At 37.0% G+C, this 26,694-nt stretch overlaps 1 protein-coding gene across 1 annotated transcript in view; it reads left to right on the top strand.

Annotated features, from left to right (window-relative positions):
• SHQ1 (SHQ1, H/ACA ribonucleoprotein assembly factor) overlaps nucleotides 1-26,694 on the top strand; it is a 114,049-nt gene that overhangs the window by 70,781 nt on the left and 16,574 nt on the right. Inside the window, exon 10 of the mRNA XM_037800377.1 lies at nucleotides 3,390-3,510. Within this exon, the coding sequence (XP_037656305.1) occupies nucleotides 3,390-3,510 (121 nt within the window). The remainder of the gene's footprint in view (nucleotides 1-3,389; nucleotides 3,511-26,694) is intronic.

Genomic DNA, 26,694 nt, shown 5'->3' with positions numbered 1-26,694 from the left:
AACAGCAGAAACTCTGTACCCATTAAGCATGAATTCCCATTCCTTCCCTCCTTCTTCCTGCCCACCCTGGTAATCTCTAATCCACTTTCTGTCTCTATGAATTAGCATATTCTAGTCATTCAATATAAGTGAAATCATACAATATTTGCTCTTTTTGTCTGGCTTATTTCATTCAACATGATGTGTGCAAGGTTTGTCCATGTTGTAGCAAGTATCAGAACTTTATTCCTTTTCATGGCTGAATAACATTCCATTGTGTTGTATATACCACACTTTGTTTATCCATTCATCTGTTTATGGACACTTAGGTTGCATCCACCATTTGACTATTGTGAATAATGCTGTTATAAACATTGATGTTCAAGTATCTGTTCAAGTCCCTGCTTTTAATTTTTTGGATATATGCTAAAAAGTGGAATTGCTGGGTCATATGGTAATTCTGTATTTAACTTTCTGAAGAGCTGCCAAACTGTGTTTTCCACAGTGGCTGCACCCACCGACTATGTTCAAGGCTTCCTATTTCTGTGCATCCTTGCCAGCACTTGTTATTTTCCATTTTCTAATAGTAGCCATTCTAGTGGGTGTGAAATGGTAATTCATTGTGGTTTTGGTTTGCATTTCCCTGATGATTAATGTTGAGCTTCTTTTCATGTGCTTATTGATCATTTTTGTATGTCTTCTTTGGAGAAATGTCTATTCAAGTCTTTTACCCATTTTAAAATTAGATTGGTTTTTGTTTTGTTGTTGAGTATTAGGAGTTCTTTATATATTCTGGATATTAAACCCTTATCAGATATATGATTCCAAATATTTTTTCCCATTTTGTTTGTTGTCTTTTCCCTTTCTTGATAATGTCTTTTGACACATAAAAATTTTTAATTTTGATTATGTTCCATTTGTCTATTTTTGTTTTGTTGCTCATGCTTTTGGTATACAATCCAAGAATCCATGGCTTAATACAAGGTCCTGGAGATATATCCCTAGGTTTTCTTTCAAGAGTTTTATAATTTTAGCTCTTGTATTTATGTCATTGATCCATTTTGAGTCAATTTTTATATATGGTATTATCATTGATTTTTAAAACTTTAATTTGATAGTTATACAACTAAACTCCATTCCCCTGCCGCAAAAAAAAAAAAAAAAAAAGGAGAGAGAGAAACTGATATATGTTTGCCCTGACAATTTTCTCTTCTGTAGCAATTAAAACTCTTCAAAAAATTCTTATAGATTCATGTTAGTTCTCTCTTGGGTTTTTCTACTTGGGTAACCTGGCTGACTTAGTTTCTTCACTTCTGTGAGTTTTAATTGTATTTCTTCCTCACCATCAAACTCTGCCTTCAACATTGCTTACTTTGTTATTAAAATATTTCTGAATGGGGAAATCAACTCTAATCATTCAATGTAGTTAATCTGTGCCACTTTGCTAAATCATAGCTCTGAATTTGACATAACCAAATGTAGTTGACATCTTGTAGTTTTAGACCTCTACATATTTTTTTCTCTTAACCAATCTAGCAATGGAGCTTTTATTGGCCTTCTTCACATCTGCATATGTTGAAGGTACATAAATAATTTAAAATTTTTGAAAAAGCATCACCTCTGCTTTCCAGGACTTACTACCTAGTTAGCGCTTGAATAATAAAAATCTTGTGATACAGACTGAATGGGCCAAGAATATATGGGTGGCAAAGCACAAGGGATAGTCTCTGGAGCCAGTAAGACCACAATTCACAGTAACCCCAGGTTCTTCTCTTTTGAAATGAGCAGAAGGGTCATGGGAGGCTCAGCTTACTTTTCCCTCCACTTCTTCATTTGCAGTGTTTAGAAAAGGACTCCAAGAACTAGAGAAGTCAGCCCAGGGCTTCTTGAAAGGAAATCTTGAGCTGAGCCTTGAAGATAGGCTAAGATGCCATTGGGTGGACCACAGAAGAAAAGGCACTCCAGGTGAAGGGAACCAGTTGAGCAAAGAAAGGCCTTGGAGACCATAGTGTGTCTGTAGAGACCCTTGAAAACCTAAGCAGGGAGGGGACTTGAAAAAAGCAATACATAAAAAAATGAATCTGACAGTGTGTGCTGGAAGTGTTAGAGGGGAGAAAGCCTGGTATCAGATATGAGGAAGAAGATTCTTATTGTAATGTAGATACGAGTTGATGAGTATAGCAGTCAGAGCAGACCCTAAAGCAGTGGCAGATACAAGGGGCATTTTCAAGAAAAAAACCATCAGGACTTGTGTGAGGCCATGGGATGAAAGAATTTGCAAGGTTTAAAGTTAGGCAATTACCGTGACTTTCATTCATTCATTCTTACTGAAACCCTTCTACTGCAAGGTTCTGTTCTAGGTACCCACAATTAATCCTGCTTTAAACAGAAGTCCCTGCTCCTTTGAAGCTTACTTTGTAGTGTTAATTATGTTAAAAATTTAGTGGCAGCAGTTTTGTGACCTTGAGATGTCATTATCTAGCTCATGACTCTTTTATCCTATTATCTCAAAGTCAAGTGGGAAACGTCCATGAACACCCATCAGTATCTTCATGGTATCAGAATACAGTATTTTCATGTTTCAGAACTGTAAAGATTAGAATGAAACTGTTAAATTGAAAATGCTTTATTTCACAGATCAAAGGAAGGAGTACTACTATAGATTTAGATTTAGTAATTTTCCCCATGGTTAATAAATTTCAGGGAATGTGAGGAAGTTTGGAACACCTATAGAATTGTTGTTGAGTTGTGAGAGGTTCCTTTTATAGACTTTGGTTGGTATTAAAATTAGAAAGTAATTAGGTTGAACAAGACTTTGATGGTTTTTTTTCCAAGTGATTTTATTTGTCAGCTTATTTTTGAAGTAGTGCTATAAAATTTAAAAGTTTCAATCTGAGTTTTCTTCATTTTTTAAAGTGGAAAAATTTAAATTAGTACTAGATAATTCCTTGACAAAAAATGTTGGCATAAAAAATCAAGAAGTTTGAAAAGTAAAATGCGTAATTTGCAATGGTATTTTAAAGGCTTGAATCTAATTGAAATTATGCATTTATGTATTCTTATAGTGTTTTGATTTAGTTAGGAAAACTTCTGTCCTCTCCATTTAATGTAGCTTGTTGTGTTTCATAGCATTTTTATGGTAACCATAATTTGTCAGCTATAACAGTAGAATATAAAGATTATACATGCTTTTTAAGAAAAGAAATAAAAGGGTTTGAACATAATAAGTCTCATATGTTCTCATGCAATAAAGGAATATTAAAAATACTCTAAAGAAATGCATAAAACTCTGAGCTGCTTTAAATTTATTAACCTCTCAAGTATCTGAATTTCTCAGTTTAAATATTAAAAAAAAATCAGATGTTTTCTCCTAAGGATGATTTGGTCTTTTTTTTTTAAATTTCCTTCAGGTAAAAGTGCAGTTTTAAAGTGTCTCCTGGATATTCACAAAATTTTTCAGGAAAACGACCCAGCTTACATTCTAAATGATCTCTACATCTCCGACTATTGTGTATGGATTCAAAAAGCCAAGTAAGTTTTGAGTCACTAATGAACTTTAAGATGCTTGCATAAGAAAATTAAATAACTTGGGGGATGAATTTTAATGAGAAGGAAATCCACCCAAATAGCTAGCTACCAAATGCTAAGAAGTAACTAGAGCAACATTGGGTGGCTTGGTGGGCTTGCTTAGGGAGGGAGTTGCAGATGATGAAAACTTAATTTTACCGGAAAAAAAACTGTGCACAGCCTGAAAAACTGGTATTAAAACAGACAGTTGTGAGTATTCATTGTTAGTACCATGACTGTCCAATATGGAATCTCAAGACTAGCTATTTGAACCTGTCTATAGTTTGTCTATAGTAGGGGGTGAATGTGTGTGAGTGTGTGTGTGTGTAAATATCATAGGACACAGTCCTAATCAAGCTTAATTTAAATGAGAACTGGACATTCATTAGCTAACTACTGGCTTACAGGGTCCAGTATTCAGAGCAGAAGGGCAGACTTCGTCAGAAGCTAATAGCATAGTTCTTGGTAACACATGTATCCAAGAGTTGTGGGACACTCACAAATTGGCAACTTGCATTTGTTATGTAAAATTTTAAAAAATTGTTTGCCATTGCCTCACTCAAGGAAACATAATAGATTGCCTATTAAGTTTAAAAATGCACTGAATTTTTAATTTGTGAACTATGAATCTGATTCTTTCTGATATGGCCCAATTATCCATTTCAGTAGCAAAAGACTTGAGAACATACCAAAAGAGCTCTTTGTTGGAATGGTTCTTAGATGCTGTAGAAAATGAAGGCAAGTATCAGTTGTGATTTAGAAGAAAACTTGTCATGATGTTTTTCCTGTTACCATGATTGGTAAATGAATACTATGGTATGGCTTTTAATGCCTGTTTTGAGTGAGCCATGTACAGGATTTATTTTTTTATTTCTGTTCATGGGGAAGCAATTATATTGCAGAGCAAAATAAGAAAAAAAAGTTAAGGATATACTTGTTGTATGAAAGAAGCTTAGGGACTATTAAAGATAACACATAATAACATACAGCAGGTGGTGTCAGCATTTGTGTTGGAAATCTAGATTTAGCCAGATGGAAAATTGCGTCTTTAACCCCTGAGGTCATAATGGCATGTCGTCACTTCATTTGATCCTCCTGCTAATTGAGCTTATCAAATACCCTGCTGCCATTTCCTATTGTTACTTTCATTTTCATAATAAAATTAAATTGAAGTAGTCTATTTGTTTGGCTTTGGGTTTTTCTTTTTCTTTTTCTTTTTAGGGCAAGGATTTTATAAACATGTAGTGAGCACTGAGATTTGTGCTAGGATCTCATGTCCATGAATGCCTTATTTCTCTATTTATGGCATTCCTTATTAACTAGAGAGATCTTATTTCATTAAAGTAGAAGGGTATATATACCCTCAAGTTGATGTGGAGATTATTAGACTTTCTTTCACTTTTAAAACGTTTTTTCCCTTGGTTTTAAGTTGTGGGAAATGAAACAGAATTCTCAGGTTCTTAATAATTGTTGTGATGATAGTAATTTTTTTTAAAGGGATAATGTATTGGGGAGTGAAGTAGAGAAAAACCAGCAGGAGCTATCTAAAAATTACTTTGCAAAAGTTGTTTTTCAGCTTTACCAATTTGAATATAATTCTCCTTTCCCTAAATAGGATGTTTTCACTTTGCGTTTTAAATTTAACCTAGTCTAGCCCAGCTATTTTTTTCTCCCTCTTTATAGGAGTTTTGAACTAAAAGATTTTCTTACTTATCTAATATTTATTAAATATTGTAATTTCATCTCTTTTTGGTCAAGAACAGCATAATGAAGCTTACTAGTATCATTTTTACTTTGAACTTTCTTGGCTTTAATTATGCTGCAGTTTATGTCTGTGATTTTCATAACTAATTTCTTAGTCCTCACCTTTCACCTTCTGGTCTATTTCTTCCACATATGATATATAAGTGAAATCTAATACCTTATTTTCATGTTTTAAAAGTTCTGTATTTTCCTTATGCTGTATTTGATGGATTTGATTATAAAAATAAAGACTGTAAAATTTTATTTTGAAATACCAGACAAATGCTAAATTCCAATGAACACAAAGAACAGCATCCTATTTTTACAGTCAGACATTTACTTTGGCAAAAACTTTAAACTTAATGGGATGCAGATAGCAGAGTCACTCATCGAATTAATGAAGTTAGGGCAACAATTATTGTAAGTTTTGCTTTAGTACTAGGTAATTATTTTTCCTTGTGAGATCTGTGTCTTATAGAGCTTAGTTACAAATCTTAATCTAAGCTTCTGGATTCTTATTATGAGTTACAGACTCTGCAAATTATTTTCTAAAAACAAGATCTCCCTGCCGTCCTCCTGTAAGCTTCCTTGGGAATTTTGCCTGTGGTGCCCACTGCAGCAAATGCTTCCTGGGTGTCAGTGTGTGTGAGTGATTTGCTCGAGGTTATGTGGCTTGTAAGAGGTAGATCTGAGATAGTTTTAGTCTTTTGGTTCCAGATTCCATGTTTCTCCAGGCATGCTACTTAGACAGTGGTATGTGGAAGAAAAACAAAAAGACACAAGTCCTCCCTTTAGAGAGCTTTTCCTTTACCTTTACCTTCCTCCTGGATGTTTCCAGACCACTTGGTTTATGGATCACTTGGACACATCTCACTGCTTGCCTCACATTGTAGTAATTTAGGCACGTCTTCCCCCTCTAAAATGTTAAGGTCCATGTGAATGAGCGCGGATTCCTACCCATCACACACAAGCACAGCTATAGAGTTGATTAAAGGAGCATTTCTCAGGGTTTAAAAAAAGTTATATCACTTGAAAAAATATAGATCGGCTCTAAGTTATTTTTATTGAAATATTTGGATATATTCAGTATAAAATGTCCCCCTTCCCCTGATTCCATCTTCAGTAGTAGTGATAGTTCTGTCCTTTTGAAATTTTAGCAGTTTACATCCTTTTCTATAAACTGGGGTAGAAATGAATGAACTGTGATAGCGTCCAGCGCTACTGCTCATTGGCCTTCTGCCCAAACTAGTTACTTCATCACTCCATTGAATGCAGCCAGTATTAGTATTTTGAGGTGTTTTCTTTACTTATTTCACATTTATTTTTAAACCAGTGGAAATAATACTGCACGTATCATTTTATAACATACTTTATAACTTATAATAGTACCCTATACATCATTTCCCTTTACCACATAATATCCATAGCATAGTATTTTTTAATAACTAATTTATTCCTCATTATAAAGGGAAAACAAGGCCCCTGAAAGAATTTGACAATAGGGCCAAGAGAATATGGCCCTTTTAAAGACCTCAAAAGCTCAGAATGATGGATCATATTACAGAAATGGGAAGGAGAGAAATGGGGCCGTGGAGGTTCACGGGGGCTGGATCACATAGAGCCCTGGCCACATAAGGAGTTTTAGATTTTGTCCTGGGAGAGTGTGGAGCACCTCGAGAGTTTTAAGTTGTGGAGTAGCTGCATGAAGATGTGAGGTGATCTACATTCTGGGAAGAACCATCAGATCACATTGTGGAGAATTAATCACGTTGGGACAGAGCTCAGAGCCCAAGACTGAAAGGCTAGTTAGGAAGCCTTGTGATCCAAGTGAAAGACAATAGCAGCCTGAGCAGGGGTAGTGAGAGTGGGGAAGGAGACTTGGCGGTCAGTTTTAAGAGGTATATAGGAGGAGTTGGGATATGTTTTAGAAGTTGATTGGACATGAGAGTGAGAAGGGAAGAGCCAAAGGTGAGATCTAAGTTTTGACTTGACCAGCTAACTGGGCTGTTGGTGTTACATTTGCTGAGATTAGATAATATCAGAGAGGGTGTAGATTGGAAGGGAAGATGAGGTGTTCAGTTTTGGAAATACTGATTTAAGATTTCTGAGGAATTATCATAAAGAGGTGGCCAGGAACATTTGGATCACAGCTGGGAAAGATGTGTGGAGAAGGGTTTGGGAAAATAAGGGATATGAAATAACAGGAAAGCCAAAAAAAAATGCTGTTTGCATAGTATTGTTACACATATGCATGTAATAATCATCAGGAGTAGATGCATTCCAGGTTGGGGAAGTGACATCATCCAGGGGAGTAGACAAGTAAAACATGTTTGCAACTGCTGAACAGATTTCCTGGGTTGTAGCTATGGTGTGTTGGAAGGTATCAAGAATGTGAGGCTTTCTTACATTTCGATCCCAGTTTGTTTTACCTATTCTTACAGTAGCTCTTTATTATTAAAAAGAGGATCTACGGTTAGATGGGGTCATGATGTTTTAGTGACAGGGCCAGATATAAAATCTTTATTTCTCCATTCTTTGTGCTAGAGACTGTCAATATTCTCGATTTAGCACTCAGTTGGTTACATAAGGGAAACGTACTCAAACTTTTGCAGTAAAAATGTGGGCTTTATCAGGAGGCTGCAGGGTATGTTCTGGAATGTAGGCACTGGAAGTATAGCTGGGCCTCAGAGCTCCTGTCGTAAGGAAGTGAGGCCGCTTGCTTGCCCTCTTGACGGCATGTGGTCTCTATGGTGCTTCTTTCTCTTCTATCATTCTCTCTTGGTGCACCTGGAGGAGGATGGCTGTCCTTCAGTTTCAGTAGAGATGGACTAGAGTCCCTTATGTTTAACTGCAGGGGAGCAAAATATGATTGGCCCTGCCTGGGTCAATGTCTTTTCTTGGTCCAGTTTGGCTATGTAAGTTGTGGGGTTGGGGGTTCCCCTAAGCAGTTCACACATGACCCCAGGGGCCACTCGGTAGGTGGGTGAGTGGCATTTCTCAGAGAAGATTGCATGTGAGCCGCTCAGACACCTCAAGAGAACACTGTGTAGTTCCACAGCACTATTTTGGACCATAGCTGTGGGCGGGACCTGACCCCTCCCATCACCTGTGTCTCCAATGTTCATAAGTCTGTAGAATTGAAGGCATCTCAGGGTCTGCCGAATTCAGCCATACACAGTGATAATCAGGCATTCTAGGTGTTTTGTGTTTTTTTTAACTTTTGAACAGAAAATTACTTCTCTCTCAACAGTAAAATGTTATGTGTTACAATGGTTGCTAATGATTAGCATATAGAAATTTCAAGAAATAAGGGTGCATAATTTCAGGCAAGTTAAACCTCCCTTGAACTGAAATCATTCTTGGTCAGGTGCTTATTCAAGGAACATATCAAGTTGCTCTTTAGTTTTACTGTTTATTTTTAATCAAATCCATAAATTCATCCTGGATGGAAGTGGGTTTTATCTCCATAAGAAAAGATTAGTACGTGCCAGTATCCATTCACTTGTATTCATTCAGTGCAGCTTCCACAGAAGGAACTTAATGGTTCTTTGCCTTATCACCAGTAGTTCAGCAGTGGTGCCAGGGGACTGCCACTCTTCATTAGACTTCCCTTACAAGAAATGTACCAATAAATCATACGGTCATGAATGTTCCCACAGATTTAAGTCTAATATAACCCTTTGTAAAGATATGAAGCCTTCCTATAAATATACTTACTGAGAAAAATAGCAAAAGAATTATATACCTGAATGTTAATGTTTTGTGGACTTTGCTGTTTTGTTTTTGTTTTTTGGTGCTTTTGTTTTGTTTGTTATTTCTATCCTACATTTTTTTAAATAAACTTTTAATTTTAGAATAGTTTTAGATTTACAGAAAAATTTAGAAAAATAGAGTTCCCGTATACCTCAAACCCATTTTTCCCTATTATTAATATCTTACATTAATATGGTACATTTGTCATAATTCATGACCATTATTGATACATTATTCTTAACTGAAATCCATACTGTATTGGCATTTCCTTGGTTTATGCCTACTGTCCTTTTCCTGTTCCGAGGTCCCATCAGGGAGACCACATTTCGTTTTGTGTTTTACTAAGATCTGCAACCCAAATCAGCAGTGCTCAGTTTCTCAGACATGTTGATTATCGCAGAGCTTAAATGCTATTGAAAGTCAGTGAAATGTTATTGAGATATTGGGATACCTTTCTGAGCAGCTTGAAACATTACAGATATTATTATCATCATGAATCTAAACCTTGAAAAAGATAGGTTTGGCGTATTTGAGAATTCTTATGATGCTGTGGACATCATGATTATGATATATTAATGATAATAATGAAGGTTCATAAAAAGTTGGGCAAAGCTTTAAAATATTTTTATATTAATTTTCTCAAAGTAGAATAGGTTAGAGGAGAAAGTGTGAATAGCAGTTCTCATAAAATAGATAAAAGGAGACTCGGTAGCTCCCAAACTGGAAAGTGCCATGTCTTCATCCAAGGAGCCTTGTGTGCATCGAGTGCATTTTATAGCTTTGATTGGGTGCTGGTGTTAGATTTGTTTCTATTCTTTGCAGTTTTGGTCCCTAATACTTGGCCTCAGATTTCTGAGGTCCTTGGTTTTGACTTGCTGGAGCCATGGGTTTTTACAGTGTGCAATTAGCTACCGTGTGAGCAAATTGGTATTTTCTCTTCACCTCCTTGTTCTTATGTATTTTTGTACCTCAAAGCTCTGATTCTCTTTGGAAGAGACCCACAGGTGAGTTCAAGTGACAACTGATTTAGTTTGGTTTCGTAAACCAGTATTCTCTTACTTCACGTAGAATTTTCACAGTGCTTAAGTTGCTTTAACATCTAACTCAGAGAAGAGGCTTACATTGATTAATGTGGCATATGTGTGGTGATCATACTTAGAAAGTGCTCTGTTTAAGGAGAGCTTTGTCAAGAGTCTTTTGAATGGAGTCACAAGAAAGCTTTTTTTAAAACTGACAACTTCAAGTACAATTTCCCCTTTCTTCTGCCTATTATGATTGAAACCCAATCCTTGTTATAACATAATTATCTCAACTGAAGCCAGCAGGGAGTTGCTGCCTTAATGTAAGGGGTGTGAAGTCCCCTAAATAAATAGAGGATTAATTACATTCACAGCATGTTGTGAAGGTGATGAGATTGATTGTAATCATTTGACTTGTCCCATTTCCTGCTCTGACTACTTTCTTGAATAAATAGAAACTAGGAAAATAATAAATAGAGCTACTCAGAATGTATTGACAGGCATGGGGTGAGAAATGATCTTGGGAAAGGACCACCTTGCGGTATATATTTCCATATTTTAAGTGATTTCTGTATTTATTTTAGATAAATTTATCATCGATTATTCTTTAACTATTCTCAACTTCAGCAGCTTTCAAGCAAATAATTTTAGAAAATAAAATATTAGCAGTGTTGAAAGGATTTGACAAACTATTGTAATGGATGTATGTCAGCAAATTTTTTATCCATTTTTAGATGTTTTCATTTAGGAGCCTTTTGGAAGGTTTAAACTAAAGAAAACATTAGCTGTTAGGTTTGTGTTATCTTTTTCTCATAGGAGCTTTGTGCTTTTGTTAAACTTAAAATGATAGATTAGTACTTCCATAAAGCAGCCCATGTTTCTACTTTATTTTATCTGTCTTGCGTCCTTTTCCTAGAGAGTTTTCTAATGTTCTTAAATTCTGATTTTGATTTATACATTTATTCTCCAAATCTTCTATTGCAGTGGATTCCTTAGTGAGGTGCATTTATGCCAGAGAGCACATAAAACAATCTTTTGAAGCATGAGGCAATTATAATAAACCCTCTATTTATGTTTATTTCTTAACAAAGAAATTAAATTAAACTTCACTAATAGTCAATATATGGGTTGATGGCAAAAATCATATTTTGTGGGTGTGATACAGACATTTTTTAGTGATCAGAAAGTTCAAAAAGTCATTGCTTCATGGAACTACCAACCTTATTTCCAAAGAGAAACATATACATTTATATTCTTAATGCCTGAATTATGGCAGCGGAGGGGTTGTCTCTACTAAAAAAATTGGAGTTGGGATTCAGGGACCCTATTCAGTCACTGTCAGTTGTTTAAACTCTTAGAACACGAGGAACTCAGTTGCCAGAGCTTGAGATTTTATGCCAGGTACAAAATGTTCACTTCCTACTTTCAGTTGTATTTTTTTTTTGCTGAAAGCAGAGCCTTGTCTTGATGGCAATACATATTTCCCTGGCACAAACAACTTGGCTTTATTTATTCTTTGGGGAATTTTATATATTCATTTCAAACATTAAAGAACAAAAGCCAACTATCATTTTGAGGGGAAAGAAAAGGAAGTTGGGAATGGATGATCCTGCGTCTGGGGGCAGGGTGGGATAGAGGTATGTGGTCCCATGACGAATGAGTTGGTGATTTCATTGTCAATTACTGATCCAAGGGAAAAGAGCCTCAAAAAAAATCTGTACTCTGAAAGTCCTAGAGGGCAAAGGTCTTATTCAGCTTGATACCCCAGCTCTCAGAGAAATGCCTGACACTTATTAGGCACTCAATAAATGCTTGTCAAACTGAAAATTTTCTTTCTCACTCAACATAGAGCTTCAATAAAAAGACGCAGTTTTGCCTTCTCTTTACACGGTGCTAAACTTATCTCTTCTAGAGCGTCAGTGCATGTCCTACTCTTCATATCCTAGTCATAAAGCAAGGACATATGCACTTACATACACAGATGTTATGTGTCCAGATAATTGACAAAGGAAGCAAAACTTTCTGTGAATGCTTATTTGCCTAGAAAGTCAAAAGAGGTTGGAAGTGTGTAAGAGAGAGCGACACAGAAAGATATGTGTATGGATGTCTGGATGGTCAGTCAGATGGATGTTTGAATCACTTGCTTGTCACCTACTTATGGCTGAGCAATATTTGCCCAAAGTGTAGTGTTGGGGCTGCCAGGCAGCTTCCCCAAAGAGTCAGACTCAAGAATTGACAATCTTAGGATCTGCAGCCATGTGCTGTCACCATGTCAAGAGAGAATTGTGAACTCATTGAGAAGGAAGAAGATTCTTCACCCTTCAAGTCCAGGACATTTCCCCAAAGTTATGCACCTGAGCAGGAGACAAACTGAGTGATCTACAGTGTAACTGAAGGAAAGGCTCATGTAGAGCCATTCATCTTAGTCCTGTTTCCCATAGATAGGTACCTATGAATAAGAGACTTTCTTAGCTCAAGCTGTGTTCATATGAAATATTTATAATTATAAGCATGTTTCTGTTCTTTATACTTTATTTTTAAAAATGAGTTTAGATTCTGATTGAATCCAGTATTTATTGAGTACCTGCTGTGGGGCAGGCATTATACTCATGGCTGGAGATAAGAAGACCAATGTCAAGATTTATGCTATCAGGAAGCCCACTTTCTAGGAGGGTTTATTGGAGGTTGTTGTTTCAGGAAGTGACAATATAGTACTGTCATGAAAAATCGTAACTGGAGAGCTAACTGGGAAAAGTGGCACATGCTGAACTGGCTCAATCACATTAAAAATATGTGTATTCACAGAGGAAAAAAAATGCTGGAAGGAAGCACACTTATGTTAAAGGTTATTCTCTGGTTTGTGGAATCATAGGTTATTTCTATTTTATACCTATTTTTTTTATTTGTACTTTTTACGGTGAACAAGTATTTAAATTTTCCCCAGATATGAATTTTAAGAAATTACAAGGGTGATATAAATGCTTGTTATAATGTTTTTTCTCAGGTGTAACAGAATATTATAGAAGCCACTAAAGTAAAAGTGTGGTGCTTTGAACTCAAGGCCCAACTAAAATAAATGAAATGAAGGAAAAAAGAAAGCCCTTCTGCCCCGAATGAAGTTAACATGATAATTAGATAATCCATCAGTACTTGTCTGAATTTTCTCAAATACAAGCTTAATGTTTAAGTCAAGTAGTAATTTGACATTATTTTCAAATATGGAGTTTCTGCCATTGTTTTGGTACACCTTTTTATTATTTGTATAAAATTACATAAAGAGGAAAAAAAGAAGCCAAACCATTAAAAGTCTTTAATGTGCATGTGTTCTTGGAGTTTTGTAATATATCATGCTATAGACAGAATACCCCTCTAATATCAGGGCATATTTGCCCTTTGTTTGGTTGAACTGTTCTTAATCTTGGTATCATTTGAAATATCACTTCCTATACATTCCAGAGTCCTAATTATACAGTGTACTTTAGTGAAATGTGAAAAGTGATGTCTATTCTGATGTCCTGATTTTTTGCAGACTTTTCCCTGCTTCATAAACTTACCAGGTTACATGTACACCCAAAGCTGTCCTTTGGGGATGCCATTTTTGATATCTTACTAGAGCTCAAAGACATTTTTTTTTTTTTGAGCAAAGAATGAAACACCTCACATATATAGAATTAAACATCCTTGCACTGTTCCAAGGAAAGCTTGACAGTCAGTTTAGATTTTATTTCTATCCTAGATCATCCTAATGTTTCAGGAAAATCAGGGTTTAGTTCTTAGGGGAAGAAATTGACTTCAGTTTCAAGATGATGTTTAGAATTACAGTTGTCAGCGTATGTCCTATCTACTGGTTTTAATGGATGCAACAGTAAAAGGGACTTCACTTGCACCGTATTAGCTAAAGCCATCTGAATGAAACATTTGGCAAAGGATTCCCCACTTGGTTAAATACTGGATTAATGTTAAAAACTAAGCTTTCAAAACTCAGGAAATTGTGGTGTTTATGTCTGATAGCAAAACTAATGCAGCAGCAGTATGTATTCTTATGTTTTAGAAGCTTTATTACAATCCATGGTTTCAAGTCATAATTTCAACTCTAAAACTTTTACATGGTAAATAGTAGGTTTATTTTACCTACTTATCAAAAGATCCAACACTGCTCCACGTTTGTGTAAGAATAGTTTTGTTTTTGTTTTCAAATGAAAGCCACCCACATCTTCCCATCATTGTAGATCAATATAACATGTTCCACAAATCCTGCTTTTTCAAAGATCACCTGCTAGTATAAGATAGGCTCTTCTCCTCAGGCTTGGAATTGAGAGGTGATGCCAGATATTTACTTTGCTTAATATCTTTTGGGTTCTTATTACCCTAAGTGGCAGAAGTGGAGATTTTTATATTGTTACTGCTTTAGGCTTGAGTATCTGTTCATCCATCAATTCATTCATTCAACAAGGATTAATGTGTTCCTGCTGTGTGCAAGGTACTGTGCTAAGGTGCTGGGGCCTACGATGGTAAAGAAAACCAGACATGGCCCCTGCCTTCATGTAACTTATGGTCTAATGATAGAGAAATGTTAGTCAAATAATCACATGCAAAAAAAGTAAAATTAAAACCTGTAGCACTGCGAAGTACTACAAAGGAAAAGATTCATGTTACTATGAGAGCTATAATAGCTGGTGAGGGTGGGGTGCAGGGGATGTTGTCAGGGGAGGGGTGACCTAGGGGGGAGATGTTATCAGAAAAGACTTCCCTGAGGAAATGTTTGTTTTGAGAACTGAAGTACAAGTAGGAGTTAACTTGAGAGACCGGTAGTGCATTTCAGGAAGATGTAGCAGATCAACCATGTGCAAAGACCTTGTGACAAGAGGGAATTTTGCATGTGTTCAAGGAGCTAAAAGGAGTCCTGGGTTGCTAAATCACAAAGAATGCTTGTGTGTTGTGGGGTGGGACGAGGAGGGGTCAAGATGAGGCTGTCGATTTAGGCAGGGCCCAGATTGTACAATACCTTATAAGTAATGTTATGAATTTTTATTTTAACTAAAAGCAGTTGAGAAGCCAGTGAAGGACTTTAAACATATGATGCAATTTGCTTTTGAGAAGATCACTGGGGCTTGGTAGACCAGTTTGGATACTGTGGTGGTTTGAAGCTATACATACCCCCAGAAAAACGTGTTCTTAAATCTAATCCATCCCTGTGGATATGGATCCGTTGTGCATAGGACCTTTTGACAAGGCAAGGCCCAGCCCAGTTAGGATGGTTCTTAATCCTATTACTGGAGTCCTTTATAAGTGGAATGAAATTCAGAGACACAGGGAGCAGCCAGAAGCTGAAATTCAGTGGAACCTAGAAGTGAATGGACAGGTAAGGAGAGGGCCATGAGCCTTGCTATGTGACGGAGAAGCTAACAACCAAGGATCACTGGCAGCCCGTCCCAGAACACCACAGTCTTTGGGGAGAAATCATCGCCTTGATGATGTCTTGATGTGGACATTTTCTTGGCCTCAAAACCAGGAGCTAATAAATTCCCATTTTAACCTGTCCCATTTCACGGTATTTGCTTGAGCAGCCAAGGAAACTAAAACAAAGATGATTAAAAGTGGCCATGTGAGCAATGTGTATAGCCTGGACTTGGGAAGTAAGTTTTAGGAGCTTAAATGGATTAGGAGAGAAAGAAGAGAGGGCAATTTAGAAGATGCTGCTTGGGTTTGTGGCTTACATAGCTGAATGGATGATGAGACCTACATTTTGGAAAAATAATTCTCAGATTGTGCTTTTGATAGAGAAATTCTCTATAGAACTTAGACATTCTCATCTACATCACCCTTTTTTTCTGGATAATCTGTACTTTAGTTTGTAATTTTGGGTAATGGTCACTTCTTTCTTTGCCTCTGTTATTGTTAACAGTTGGGTTCAGTTATTTATTGAGGGTTGTCTTTTATAAGCTTTGTTTATGGAATTTAGTTGTCTTAAATATAAAAAGAGTATATCAGATGTATATGTATAGTTTAAAGAATAATAATAAACTTAATATTGTTATGTTCCCACCACCAATCTTAAGAAAAAGAATATCACCAGTTTCTTAGAGGCTCCTCTGGTAACCATAGTCCTGAATTTTGTGTTATTACCTTGCTTTTCCTTATGGTTTTCCTATCTGTGTATGTATCCCAGGTTACTCTTTAGTTTTGCTTGCTTTTGAACTTTATGTAAATAGAATCATATTGAAAAATTCTTCTATTGCTTTTTTACTTACTGTTATTTTTCTCTTAGATTTATCCGTGATGATACATAGAGGTATAATTTGTTCCTTTTTTTTCTGCTGTCAACTGTTCCATCGCCTGAATATGCTATAACTTGTTTATTTTTCTGTAGATTGTACTGTTAATGAATGGTTTCTAGTTTGGACAATGGAAAAATCCTACTCTACTCTGAACATTATTGTATGTGTTTCTTGGTGCTCTTGGCAACTCTTTGTGTAAGCTCTTGTCTTAGTTTCCTGGCTGCTACGACAAATACCACACAGTGGATTGTCTTAACAACAGGAATTTGTTGTCTCAAGGTTTTGGAACTGGAATACTTGCTTCTTCCTGAGGCCGGTAGTGTTCGTCTGGTTAGCAATCCTTGGCTTCCTTGACTTTCCCATCACGTGGTGGTGTCCTCTTCTTTCTCTTTCATGTTCCCTTGACTTCCAGTGCCTGGCTCCTCCCCAGGGCTCTCTCTCTTATAAGGCCTCCCATAATAAGTTGGCCTCGCCTTAACTAAAAATAACATCTTCAAAAGATTGTATTTCAGTGGGTTCACCCCCACAGGAATGGGATTAAGATTAAGAACATGTTTTCTTGGGGTACGTAACCCAACCTACCACAGCTTTACACCTAGTAATAGAATTGCTAATGCCAAAAGGTTTTCCAAAATGTTTGTACCAATTTTTCAATTCCTATTCCCACCAGCATCTATGAGAATTTTCTTGGTTCCACCTTCATGCCTACATTTCTCGTGTTCAAAATTTTAAGATTTGGCAATGGGAAGGGGTGTGATATAGTTACTCTTATAATTTTAATTTGCATTTTCCTGCTCGCTAATGAAACTGAGTGTCTTTTCATATATTTATGCACCATTGGTATTTCCACTACTGTGAAACCTCTGTTTTTTTGTGCTGCCCATTTTTCAATGGGGCTGTCTTTTTTTTTTTGATTATAGGATTCTTCCAGTATATTGGATAGTACTCCTTTATTTATTAAATATGTAGCAATCATTTCTCCTACTTTGTAGTTTTTCAGTCTCCTTATAGTATCTTCATAAAACAGAATTTTTTTTTATTTTAGTGACATAAAATTTATCAATATGTTCCTTTATGGGTTGTACTTTTTGTTTGTTGTTAAAGAAAGTTTCTTTGTTTGGGAGTTCATAAAAATATTCTCCTGTAGTATCTTCTAAAGTTTTCATTCTTTTGCCTTTAGCGTTTATGTCTTTTGTTCCACTTGTAATTGATTTTTGTACATAACATGAAATGGGAGATCCAGTTTCATTTTTTCTCATGTGAATAACCCTATCCCAGATTCATTTTTAAATAGTTCATCCTTTCCCTCATAGTACTCACTCTATGTTAAATCAAGTTTTCATACATGCATGGGTCTGTTTCCAGGTTCTCTATTCAGTTCCACTGACTTCCTTGTCTGTCATGTGCCAATATCATACTGTCTTAATTACTATAGCTTTATACCTTAGAATCAGCTTGTCAAGTTCCATGAAAACATTTTGATTGGAATTGCTTTAATCCGTTAATCAGTTGGGGAGACTAAAAACATTTATTCTTTCTTTCCAGTCGGGTGGTGTAACTCTCTACTTTAAGTTTTAATGTCTTTCCATAAAATTTGTAGTTTATCATATAAAGGGCTTGTACCTCCTGTGTTAGATTTATCCCTTTATATTTTGTGTTGTTATTATAAAATGGTATCATTTAGGAAAATTTGCTTTCAAACTGCTTGTTTAAGATATATAGAAATGCAGTTGACTTTTTAATATTGATTTTGTATCCTACTACCTTGCTAAACTCTTTTATTACCTTATATATATTCTCTTTAGTTTTCTGTATATATAGTAACTTCAAATAATGAGAGTTTGGTTTCTTGTTTTCCTGTCTTTTTATCCTTTCTTTCCTTGTCAACCCCCCCACCGCCCACCCCCACCCCCTACCCCTGCTAGGCCCTCCAGTACAATGCAGAATAGATATGGTGGTAATGTATAGCCTTATCTTGATAATCTTTAAGGAAATGCTTTCAATAGTTCACCATTAAATGTGATGTTTGCTGCAAGTTTTTTTAGATAGACTTTGTCAAGTTTGGGAAATGTCCTATTATTCTTGGTTTGCAAAGAGTTTTTGATCCCAACTGGTTATTGAATTTTATTGTGTATTTTTTCCTCATCTTTTGAGATAATATTGTAAGAAAGGGATAAGTTTAGTTTTCACATAGAGACAGCATGGAATAAGGGAAATGGAGGCAAAACCAGTTTAAACAAGCCCCAGACAAAGAGAAGAGAGAATCTGCCTGCTCCTTATATGGAAAAGTAACCATAGTTACTGGAATGTAAAGAGATATGAGGTAATATCAGAGGCGGGAACTCACAGCAAAAAAAAATAAAAATTTGAGGGGGATAGGCTGATCAGTTCAAAATCTCAATAATGAGCTAGTTGGCTCTCTGGGATTGGCTGTACAAATTAAAATCTCAAAAGATGAATTAGTTAGTGTTCTCGGATAGGCTGTAACCTCTGTAGTACCCAGTCAATGGGGAAACAGGGGAGGGACTTGCGAATTAGGAGTAGGAGATTTAAAGATCGCCATTCTCTTCCTCTGGCGCGCCAGTCTTCCATGTGTTTGGCTGGACGCCCTATCTTGCAAGATTGTAAATAAATTCTTTTCTCCTCCAAAACCGAGTGAGCGTTTATTCCCTTACAGGAACCGCTTTATTTCCGACAAATATTAAGATTTTTCTCATTTTATTTTTTAGTATAATGAGTAACATTTATAAAATTTGTAACTTAAATTACACCTTTCATTCTAGGGATGAACCCATCTTCATTATTATGTATTTTAAGAATATGCTAGATTTGGCTTGCTAGCTGTTTGTGTGTGTTTGTGACAGAGCGAGAGAGAGAACGCCACTAACCTGAATTTTCTTTTTCTGGTACTGTTTTTTATTCTGGATCCATTATCAAGGTTATGCCATGATCAAGGTTATGATAAAATGAGTTGGGGAATGTTGCCTTTTCTGCTCTCTGAAATAGTTTTTCTAAGATTGAAATGATCTGTTCTTGAAAGTCAAAATCACCAAAAGAGCCCATCTTGGTTTGTTTTCTTTGTGGGAAGATTTTAAGCTCTTGATTCAAATTTTCTAATGGGTAATAGAACTATTCTGGTTCTCTATTTCTCCTTGAGTCATTTTTGATAGGTTTACATTTTCCAGAAATGTGTTCTTTTCATCTAAATTTTCAAACTTTTTGGCATAAAGTTGTTCTTATATCCTGTAATCTCTTTTGCCTGAATGTATTTTTTCCATTCCTAGTGTGTTTTCTTATTGATTAATTCTTGGTTAATTTTCCTTGATTAATCTTGCAGGAGAATATACTTGATTAGTGTTTTTCAATGAACCAGTATTTGAGTCTCTCGATTCTATTTTTGTTTCTTTACTTTCTGCTTTTATCTGTATTATTTACGCCTTCTCCATTTTGGAAATTCGTTATACTGTTCCAACTTCTTATGTAGATGTTTAACTCATTAACTTTGGGCCTTCTCCATTTAAGGCTACAAATTTCCCAAGTACCACTTTGTATGCTATTCACAAGTAATTTAAATGTAGTACTGAATTTTCATTATTATTCCATTTTAAATATTGTTAGATTATACTCCTGAAATGTTTAGAAATAAGTTTTTCCTTTTCCAAGGATTTGGATGGGTTTTTATAGTAATATTTTTGTTATTGATTTCTAATCTAATTGCATTGTTGTCAGAGAATTAAACCATTCTTTTGAAATTTGTTGAATTAACCTAACACCTAGCATGTGGTCAATTTTCATAAATTTTCTATTTTACACTTGAAAGTAATGTGTATTTTCTGGTTGTTAGCTACTATGTTCTGCGTCTTTTCAATGGATACAACTTGTCAGTTGGCTAATTTCTCCTATATCCTTACTGATTTATTTTGTCCATTTAATCTATCAATTTTGGAATTGACAGAGTTATGTGAAAATCTCCTAGGTTGTGGTCAAGTCAGTTTCACTTCATATTTGGAGACACGTTGTTTGGTGTTATTGGTTTGTAATTATTATGTCTTCCTGTTGACTTGGACCTTTTATTTTGTAGTGACCTTTTTATCACTAATAATGCTTTCTTTGTCTTAAAGTCTATTTTGTCTGGTATTAATATGACTACCTCTACTTTCTTTTGGTTAATATTTGCCTAGTTTGTTTTCTTTCTGTCCTTTGACCATTTAATTTTTATGAACATTGTTTCAATAAACATTTGATGACTATTTTCCAGTAAATTGAAAGATAAACACAAAATCTGATGCTTTTGTTGTATGAAAAATATAGTCTGAACATACGATGTGAGTTTGTGATGAATCAGTAATTTGGGAACCAGCTGTGATTTTAGATGTTTGTGTTTTTTGGTCTTGTCCTTTTACAGGCTGACATGTTTGGGTTCCCTGATACATACGTTTCTGTCTTTGACTACCCACTCTCTTTTTTCCCTCTACATGGAATCAATCACCAACTCCTTTTAATTCTTTTTATTCTACTGACCTCTCCTTTAATTTAGGCCTGTATTTTTTTCATTTCCTTCCAGAGTGTCTTCTCTTTTCCTTGCCACCAGAGTCTTACTCCTCCTCTTTTTGTTTTTCTATAATAATGCCAGTGTGATCTTTCTGAATTGCCATTTTGATCATATCTGTTCTGCTCAGAAGTTCTTGGTGATTCCCGTTTGCCCACAGAATGAAACCTAAATGCCTGAGCTTGGTTCCATACCCTCTGCATCCTGCTCCCCATCTTTTAAGCTTTGTCCCTCACTCCTGCTGATCAAGCACTGTCCCGCTCTCCTTCCAAGCAGATATGCTCACCTTTCCCTATCTGTGTCATGGATATAAGTTTTTCATTGTGCATTCCATTCTCTCCACAATAAATGGTACATTTTGCTTGGCACTTTCTCTCATGACCCCCAACAAAGTTGTCTCTTCATTGTAAGTCTTGAAGCTAATACTGACGTCACATTTCTTGGTGTGGTATACTGTACTGTACTGTAGTACAGTCATAGATTTGAAATGTCTGGCAAAATCTTTTGTAAGCTTTTATTTTATGGATCAAATCCCTCTGGACTATTGCCCCTATATGATTGCCTAGCCTTAGCATGAACAAAATGAGAGACTCCCTAATGAATGAGAGAACTCACTCTGCTCTGAAGCAATTTAGATTTCTCAAAAGTTCTCTGAACTGGACTGAAATCCACTTTGTTCACATTAGTCTTGATTCTGGACCCGTGAAGAATAAGTCTGTTCCCTCTTCAAATACTTGTCCTCAAATATCTGGAGGATTACTGTTATGTCCCTTCCATGTTTTCTAAATCAATTTCTTCTGCCTTTAATTATTCTTGAAGGTCCAAAATTTCCAACCTTTTACTCATCTTCGTCTCTTTCTAGGCAAACTCTGCTTTGTCCTCTCTTAAAATTTTCTCCAGGTTAAATACAATACCTTTTATTTTTGTAAACATTTCTTTGTTACTGTAGTCTAGGAGCTCATCTACTCGTCTTCGGAAACCTCAGCACATAACTTTTTCTTACTTTGCCATTAGCCAAAACCCTTAAAAGTCTTTGTCACAGATACTGTTGTTTAACTGTAATTCCTCCTCTGTACTAATCATTGAAATATTTTTCACTTGTCCCTGATCACTTTCACCTTATTGGATTTGGCTTATCTCATCAGCCTGTTTTAATCTCTTTGGAACTAGAATCTGTCGTCCAGGTTATTTGCTGACCTTTTCACCTTTGTAATACTGTTTGTAAACTTGAGTCATGAAATCCAGTTCAGAAATAGTTTTCAGAGCAGTTACTTTGTGCTAAGCATAGACAAGGCACTGGGAACTGAAGAAGAAATAGATATAGCTTCTGGCTTTTAAGCGTAAGAATAAGCATATTAGCTGTTTTCACCCAAGCCAGTGAATAAACTGTTCACTGAGGAAGTCTGAGGTCAGAACTTTGCACTCTTCTACTAGATACCTTCCCTTAGGTTGAGATCAATCTCTTGTATATAGTCAACTTTATAATCATGTACCCCATTCTCTATATTTTGCCCATAAAGAGGCCACAGGAGACTGTCATATGCCCTGTCAAGACTCAGACACAGTCTATGCACAGGGTTCCCAGGATCAGGACAGCCCAAGGGAAGGCATCAATTTTCATGAACCTATGTCAGCTCCTGGGGATCATCCACTTCAGCTCTTCCAGTTCATGAATTAACTTCATGGATTTTGAGTTCACTTTTATGGTTTCCTCAGTTTCCTTCTTCACCTCTTTGCAAGTTACCACATTTGCTTCCTTCTGGCCTTCTTCATGAACACCAGAAGTTAGAACCATTGTTTCTGATTCCTGCTTAGGTTATTTTTTTGGTGATCAGCAAAAACCTTTTGTATTAGTAGTATTAATATGTGTCATGGTTTTTGCCTTCCATAATGACAGCTATAACTTTATGGCACTTTGGGGGCACTTTCTCCTTTCTTCATCATTACCAATTTGTTGATCAAACTGACAGAGAAGCAAACTCCTTTTTCCTAGAACTTCTGAGATGTAGTCTGTTCCAATCCAGGCCCCAATCATTCTTGCATCTTAAGCCATGGCCCACAAAGCCAAATCCTTGTTTTGATTTGAGAAGGCTGAGCTCACAACGTTGTCCCCTGCCATTCAAAATGTAGGGGAGCCAGTAGTGTATCATGGTTAAGAATATGGGCCCTGGAATCAGAAGGGTGGTTTCAGACCTCTGCTCTGTGTTACATAAACTCTCTTTGTTTTAGTTATCTGTTAAATGGGGATAATTATGAAAATTAGATGAGCTAACAAGTGCAATATGTTTACAACAGTTCTAACACAGAGTAAATGGTCAATAAATGTCTGTTAACAACAAAGCTCTGTTGGTACAAGGCTTGCTTTAACAATAACATTGGCTAAATCAGGCAATCATTCCATGATAATAATAGCCAATATTTATGGAGTGCTTACTGCATGCTAGGCATTGTGTAAGGGCTTTACATTCATTTTCTCTCTTATACTCATAGGCTCTACATGAATTTAGGTTATGTTACCATTATATAATAGCCCAGGTTACAGATATGGAAACTAGGCTCAGAGAGATTAAGTAACCTAGACTTGTTTGACTTCAGAACCTGATCTCTAACCATCTGTTGGTCCCCCTTTGTCTTCAGAGCATGTGACTCCCTCATGAACACTGCTCATGATACTGAGCATTCAGTTTGGTTTGGGAAATAAGCTATGCAGATAGCATGAGTAGAAGACTGTTGAGGGGACCCCCACCCCATTCCCAGGGATAGAGTTGTAAGAAAGATGATGATTCAGAGAAGGGAGAACTCAGAGTGGTCTCAAGCTTAGTGGAGTAGGGTTCTTGAACTGGGAGCTAAAGCTGGGTAAGATCCAACTAAGCAGAAAGCAGAAAGGGGGAAGAGGTGTTGGGCAGGGACACAGCTTGAGGCTAATCACAAAAGTTAAAACAACTGTGATGGGTGTGGGAGCAGCGGTAAACTGGTCACACTGGGGTAGAAGGTTGAGATGTGTTGAGATAGGTGGAATCTGTTAGGGAACTGGGGAGAAGGGAGTAAGTCTGCAGAATATAAAAATTGCAGTCTCATGGCCCTTGGGTTGTATTTGGCTCTCACTGAGCTTTTAAAAACTTTGAAGTAGTTGTCAACACTTAAAATTGGAAGAATTTTTTGTAAAAGTCTGGATTTACAGCTGCTCTTGAAAGAGTGGAAGGTCTGGCAGTTGCTGGGCCCACAGCCCCACATGGTAACAATTGGCTGGAGCTGGCACCAGCTGCCTCCATTATGTAGGACAAGTGCTCTCTGGCCTGCCCCCCCTCTTGTGCCATCTGCCTGGCTGCTGAGGGTAGCAGAGTGTGTGACCTTGACCTGACCAGTGAGAGCTCTGACACTGGGCCCGATGATCATGTACTTTCTTCCTGCCAAACTTGTCAGGCTCCTTGCAAGCAGGAGCCCTATTTTCCATATGTGTCCTCCATTGCAAGGATCTAGCAAAATGCCCAGCAAATATTGGGCATTCAATAAATGTGGGCTGAATCAGACTGCAGGATGCCAGTGGCACTTGAATGGCAGCAGTGACCGTGTTAGAGCGGAGTCAGTTTAGGGAGGTGCAGTGGGGCTCTAGAATGTTTGTCAGCGAAACCAACTGAGCACACGCCAGTCAACCTGGTGACTCATTTTGAACCCTGTTCTCAAGGTAAACTGTGGTTGACCATCTGGCAGCAAATTGGCTGTGTATAAAGCAGAGAATGATCTTTATGTATTTGTGTTAAGGGAAAAAACCACTGGCCCAGCCTTGCTCTATTGCTGGCTTCACATTCAGGCACAGTTAGCAACCCTATGGTTGTTCTCTTCTTCTTTGGGCACACAATAAACAATAATAGGAATAGAAAATGCATGAGTAAGGCCTTTGGCACATATTTATTTGCCTCGCACAGCAGGACAACAGCATGACAAAGATCACAGCCAGAGCCTCAGGCTTCTGTGTGTTTTCTCAAAAACCTGTAAAAGCTAGTTGCTTTAAACTAGGGATATGATCTTTCTTCCTGGCTGTGGATGGCAGCTCTCCTCCATGGTTTAACCTGTGTTCTTGTTTTGTTTATTTATTTCTTTCCTGTTCGTGTGCAGCTGGTATTCCTCTAGGCTCCGTATGAATGCACCTTGCCATCGGGAGCACTAGGAAAGAAGCAAGTCAAACCGCTTCCCCCCCTCAGGCTCAGGCTTTGGAGAATCAAAGCCAAGCAGAGGCAGCTCTTCTGTGCCTGCAAACAGGGTCAGTGGTTTGTGTAATGTTTTCCCTGTCAGTGCATCTCTGTAGATTTCTTGTGTTTTTGAGCAGGGAAATGAAGCGCTGTATCTTTAAGCAGGTGGAATCTGCAGCTGTGATCAAAGCTACACTCTTTGCTCCCTGCCAGTAGCATTCTCTGCTTTTTAGGCCTGAATTTCTCTCTGTGGAGTGAGATGGTTCCAAGAAAAAACCCACCCAGATGCCCTGACAAAAGAATGACAGGAGAAAAGCACTTGTATCTCTCTGCCCACGCAGGAAGCGTTTTGATAACATCATTTGAATCAAACAATAATTAGGCTTTTGCATCCAGTTCTTGTAGAAACATGAAATGCTTTTCAGCCAACAGGTTTAGTTCTGACGACTGTCTAACTGGAGGTTAAAGTTATACCATATATTCCTGTATTTAGTAACATAATATCTTTGAGCCACTTTTTCATTCTTATTTTCAGTCATTGGTAGTTTTCATACATAGTAATTTGGGTTTGATTGGGACATTTTGGCAACTTTTCAGTTGTTACATTTATAGAAGTGGTTTTCCCTGTAAGGATAGAGTGAACATAGAATCTCTTTTAAAGAGTTGTCCAACAAACTAGTTGAGTCCTACTTTTTGAGGCACAAAAATCACTTCATTAAAACATGGAATAGACAAATTATAGCTCTCTTCCTAATAAAATACCCTAGGAGATTTAATTTATATAAATGTCTGGTCAAGTACTGGGTCCTATGACATAGGACAGATTCTCCCGTGGTTCTGCTGGCAAGTGTTGTCTTCCAACAGCTTGTTCAACTTTTATGTAGTTGATAAACTCTTTACCCAGAGGGTGTCACTGCTTCCAAGCATGACCCAGCAAGGCAGACTGGATCTGGCTTTGCCAGGGATGAACATGCTGGCACTGGGCAAGTGCTGAATGCCTCTCTGAGGATGTGAGATGTGGAGAATCACACCTGCTTAGCCCATGTCTCTGCTGGTGAAAGGATCAGACAGCATAGAGCATGTGACAGCAATCTGAAAACCCGCAAGTCTGATGCAAATGTGGGGTATTAGTACTCTGGGTTTGTGGCTAGGCTTGTGGTCGGTCTTAGCTATGTCATTTAAATTGTCTAGGACTCAGTTAATTTTTCCTCTAAAAAATTAGGGTTTGAGATTAGATCTGTGTGGTCTAATTTGGTATCCATAGCCACATGTGGCTATATTAATTAAAATTAAATAAAGTTAAACATTCAGTTCCTTAGTCCCTTGGCTACATTTCAAATGCTCAGTAACCACATGTGCCTCGTGGCAACCATATTGGACAGCACATAAATGGAACATTTCCATCATGGTGGCTTCACGATGGATGAAATCCACCCATCCTGGGCAGCCCTGGACTCAAAGGCCTGTCAGGTTTCTTACATGCTGAGATTGTGTAGACTTCAGCAAAGTGGCTTGTTCAATCCTTAAAGGAGAGCTGTGCTTCTACCTGACCCCTGGTGTATATACCAGGGACTTGGATGTACTCAAATCTTTACTCCCTCATTCCTTGGTGGCTG

Source organism: Choloepus didactylus, chromosome 1 (genome assembly GCF_015220235.1).
Source record: "Choloepus didactylus isolate mChoDid1 chromosome 1, mChoDid1.pri, whole genome shotgun sequence".
NCBI lineage: Eukaryota > Metazoa > Chordata > Mammalia > Pilosa > Megalonychidae > Choloepus > Choloepus didactylus.
The sequence above is the reverse complement of the archived record's forward strand: the minus strand, read 5'-3'. Positions and strand labels throughout refer to the sequence as shown.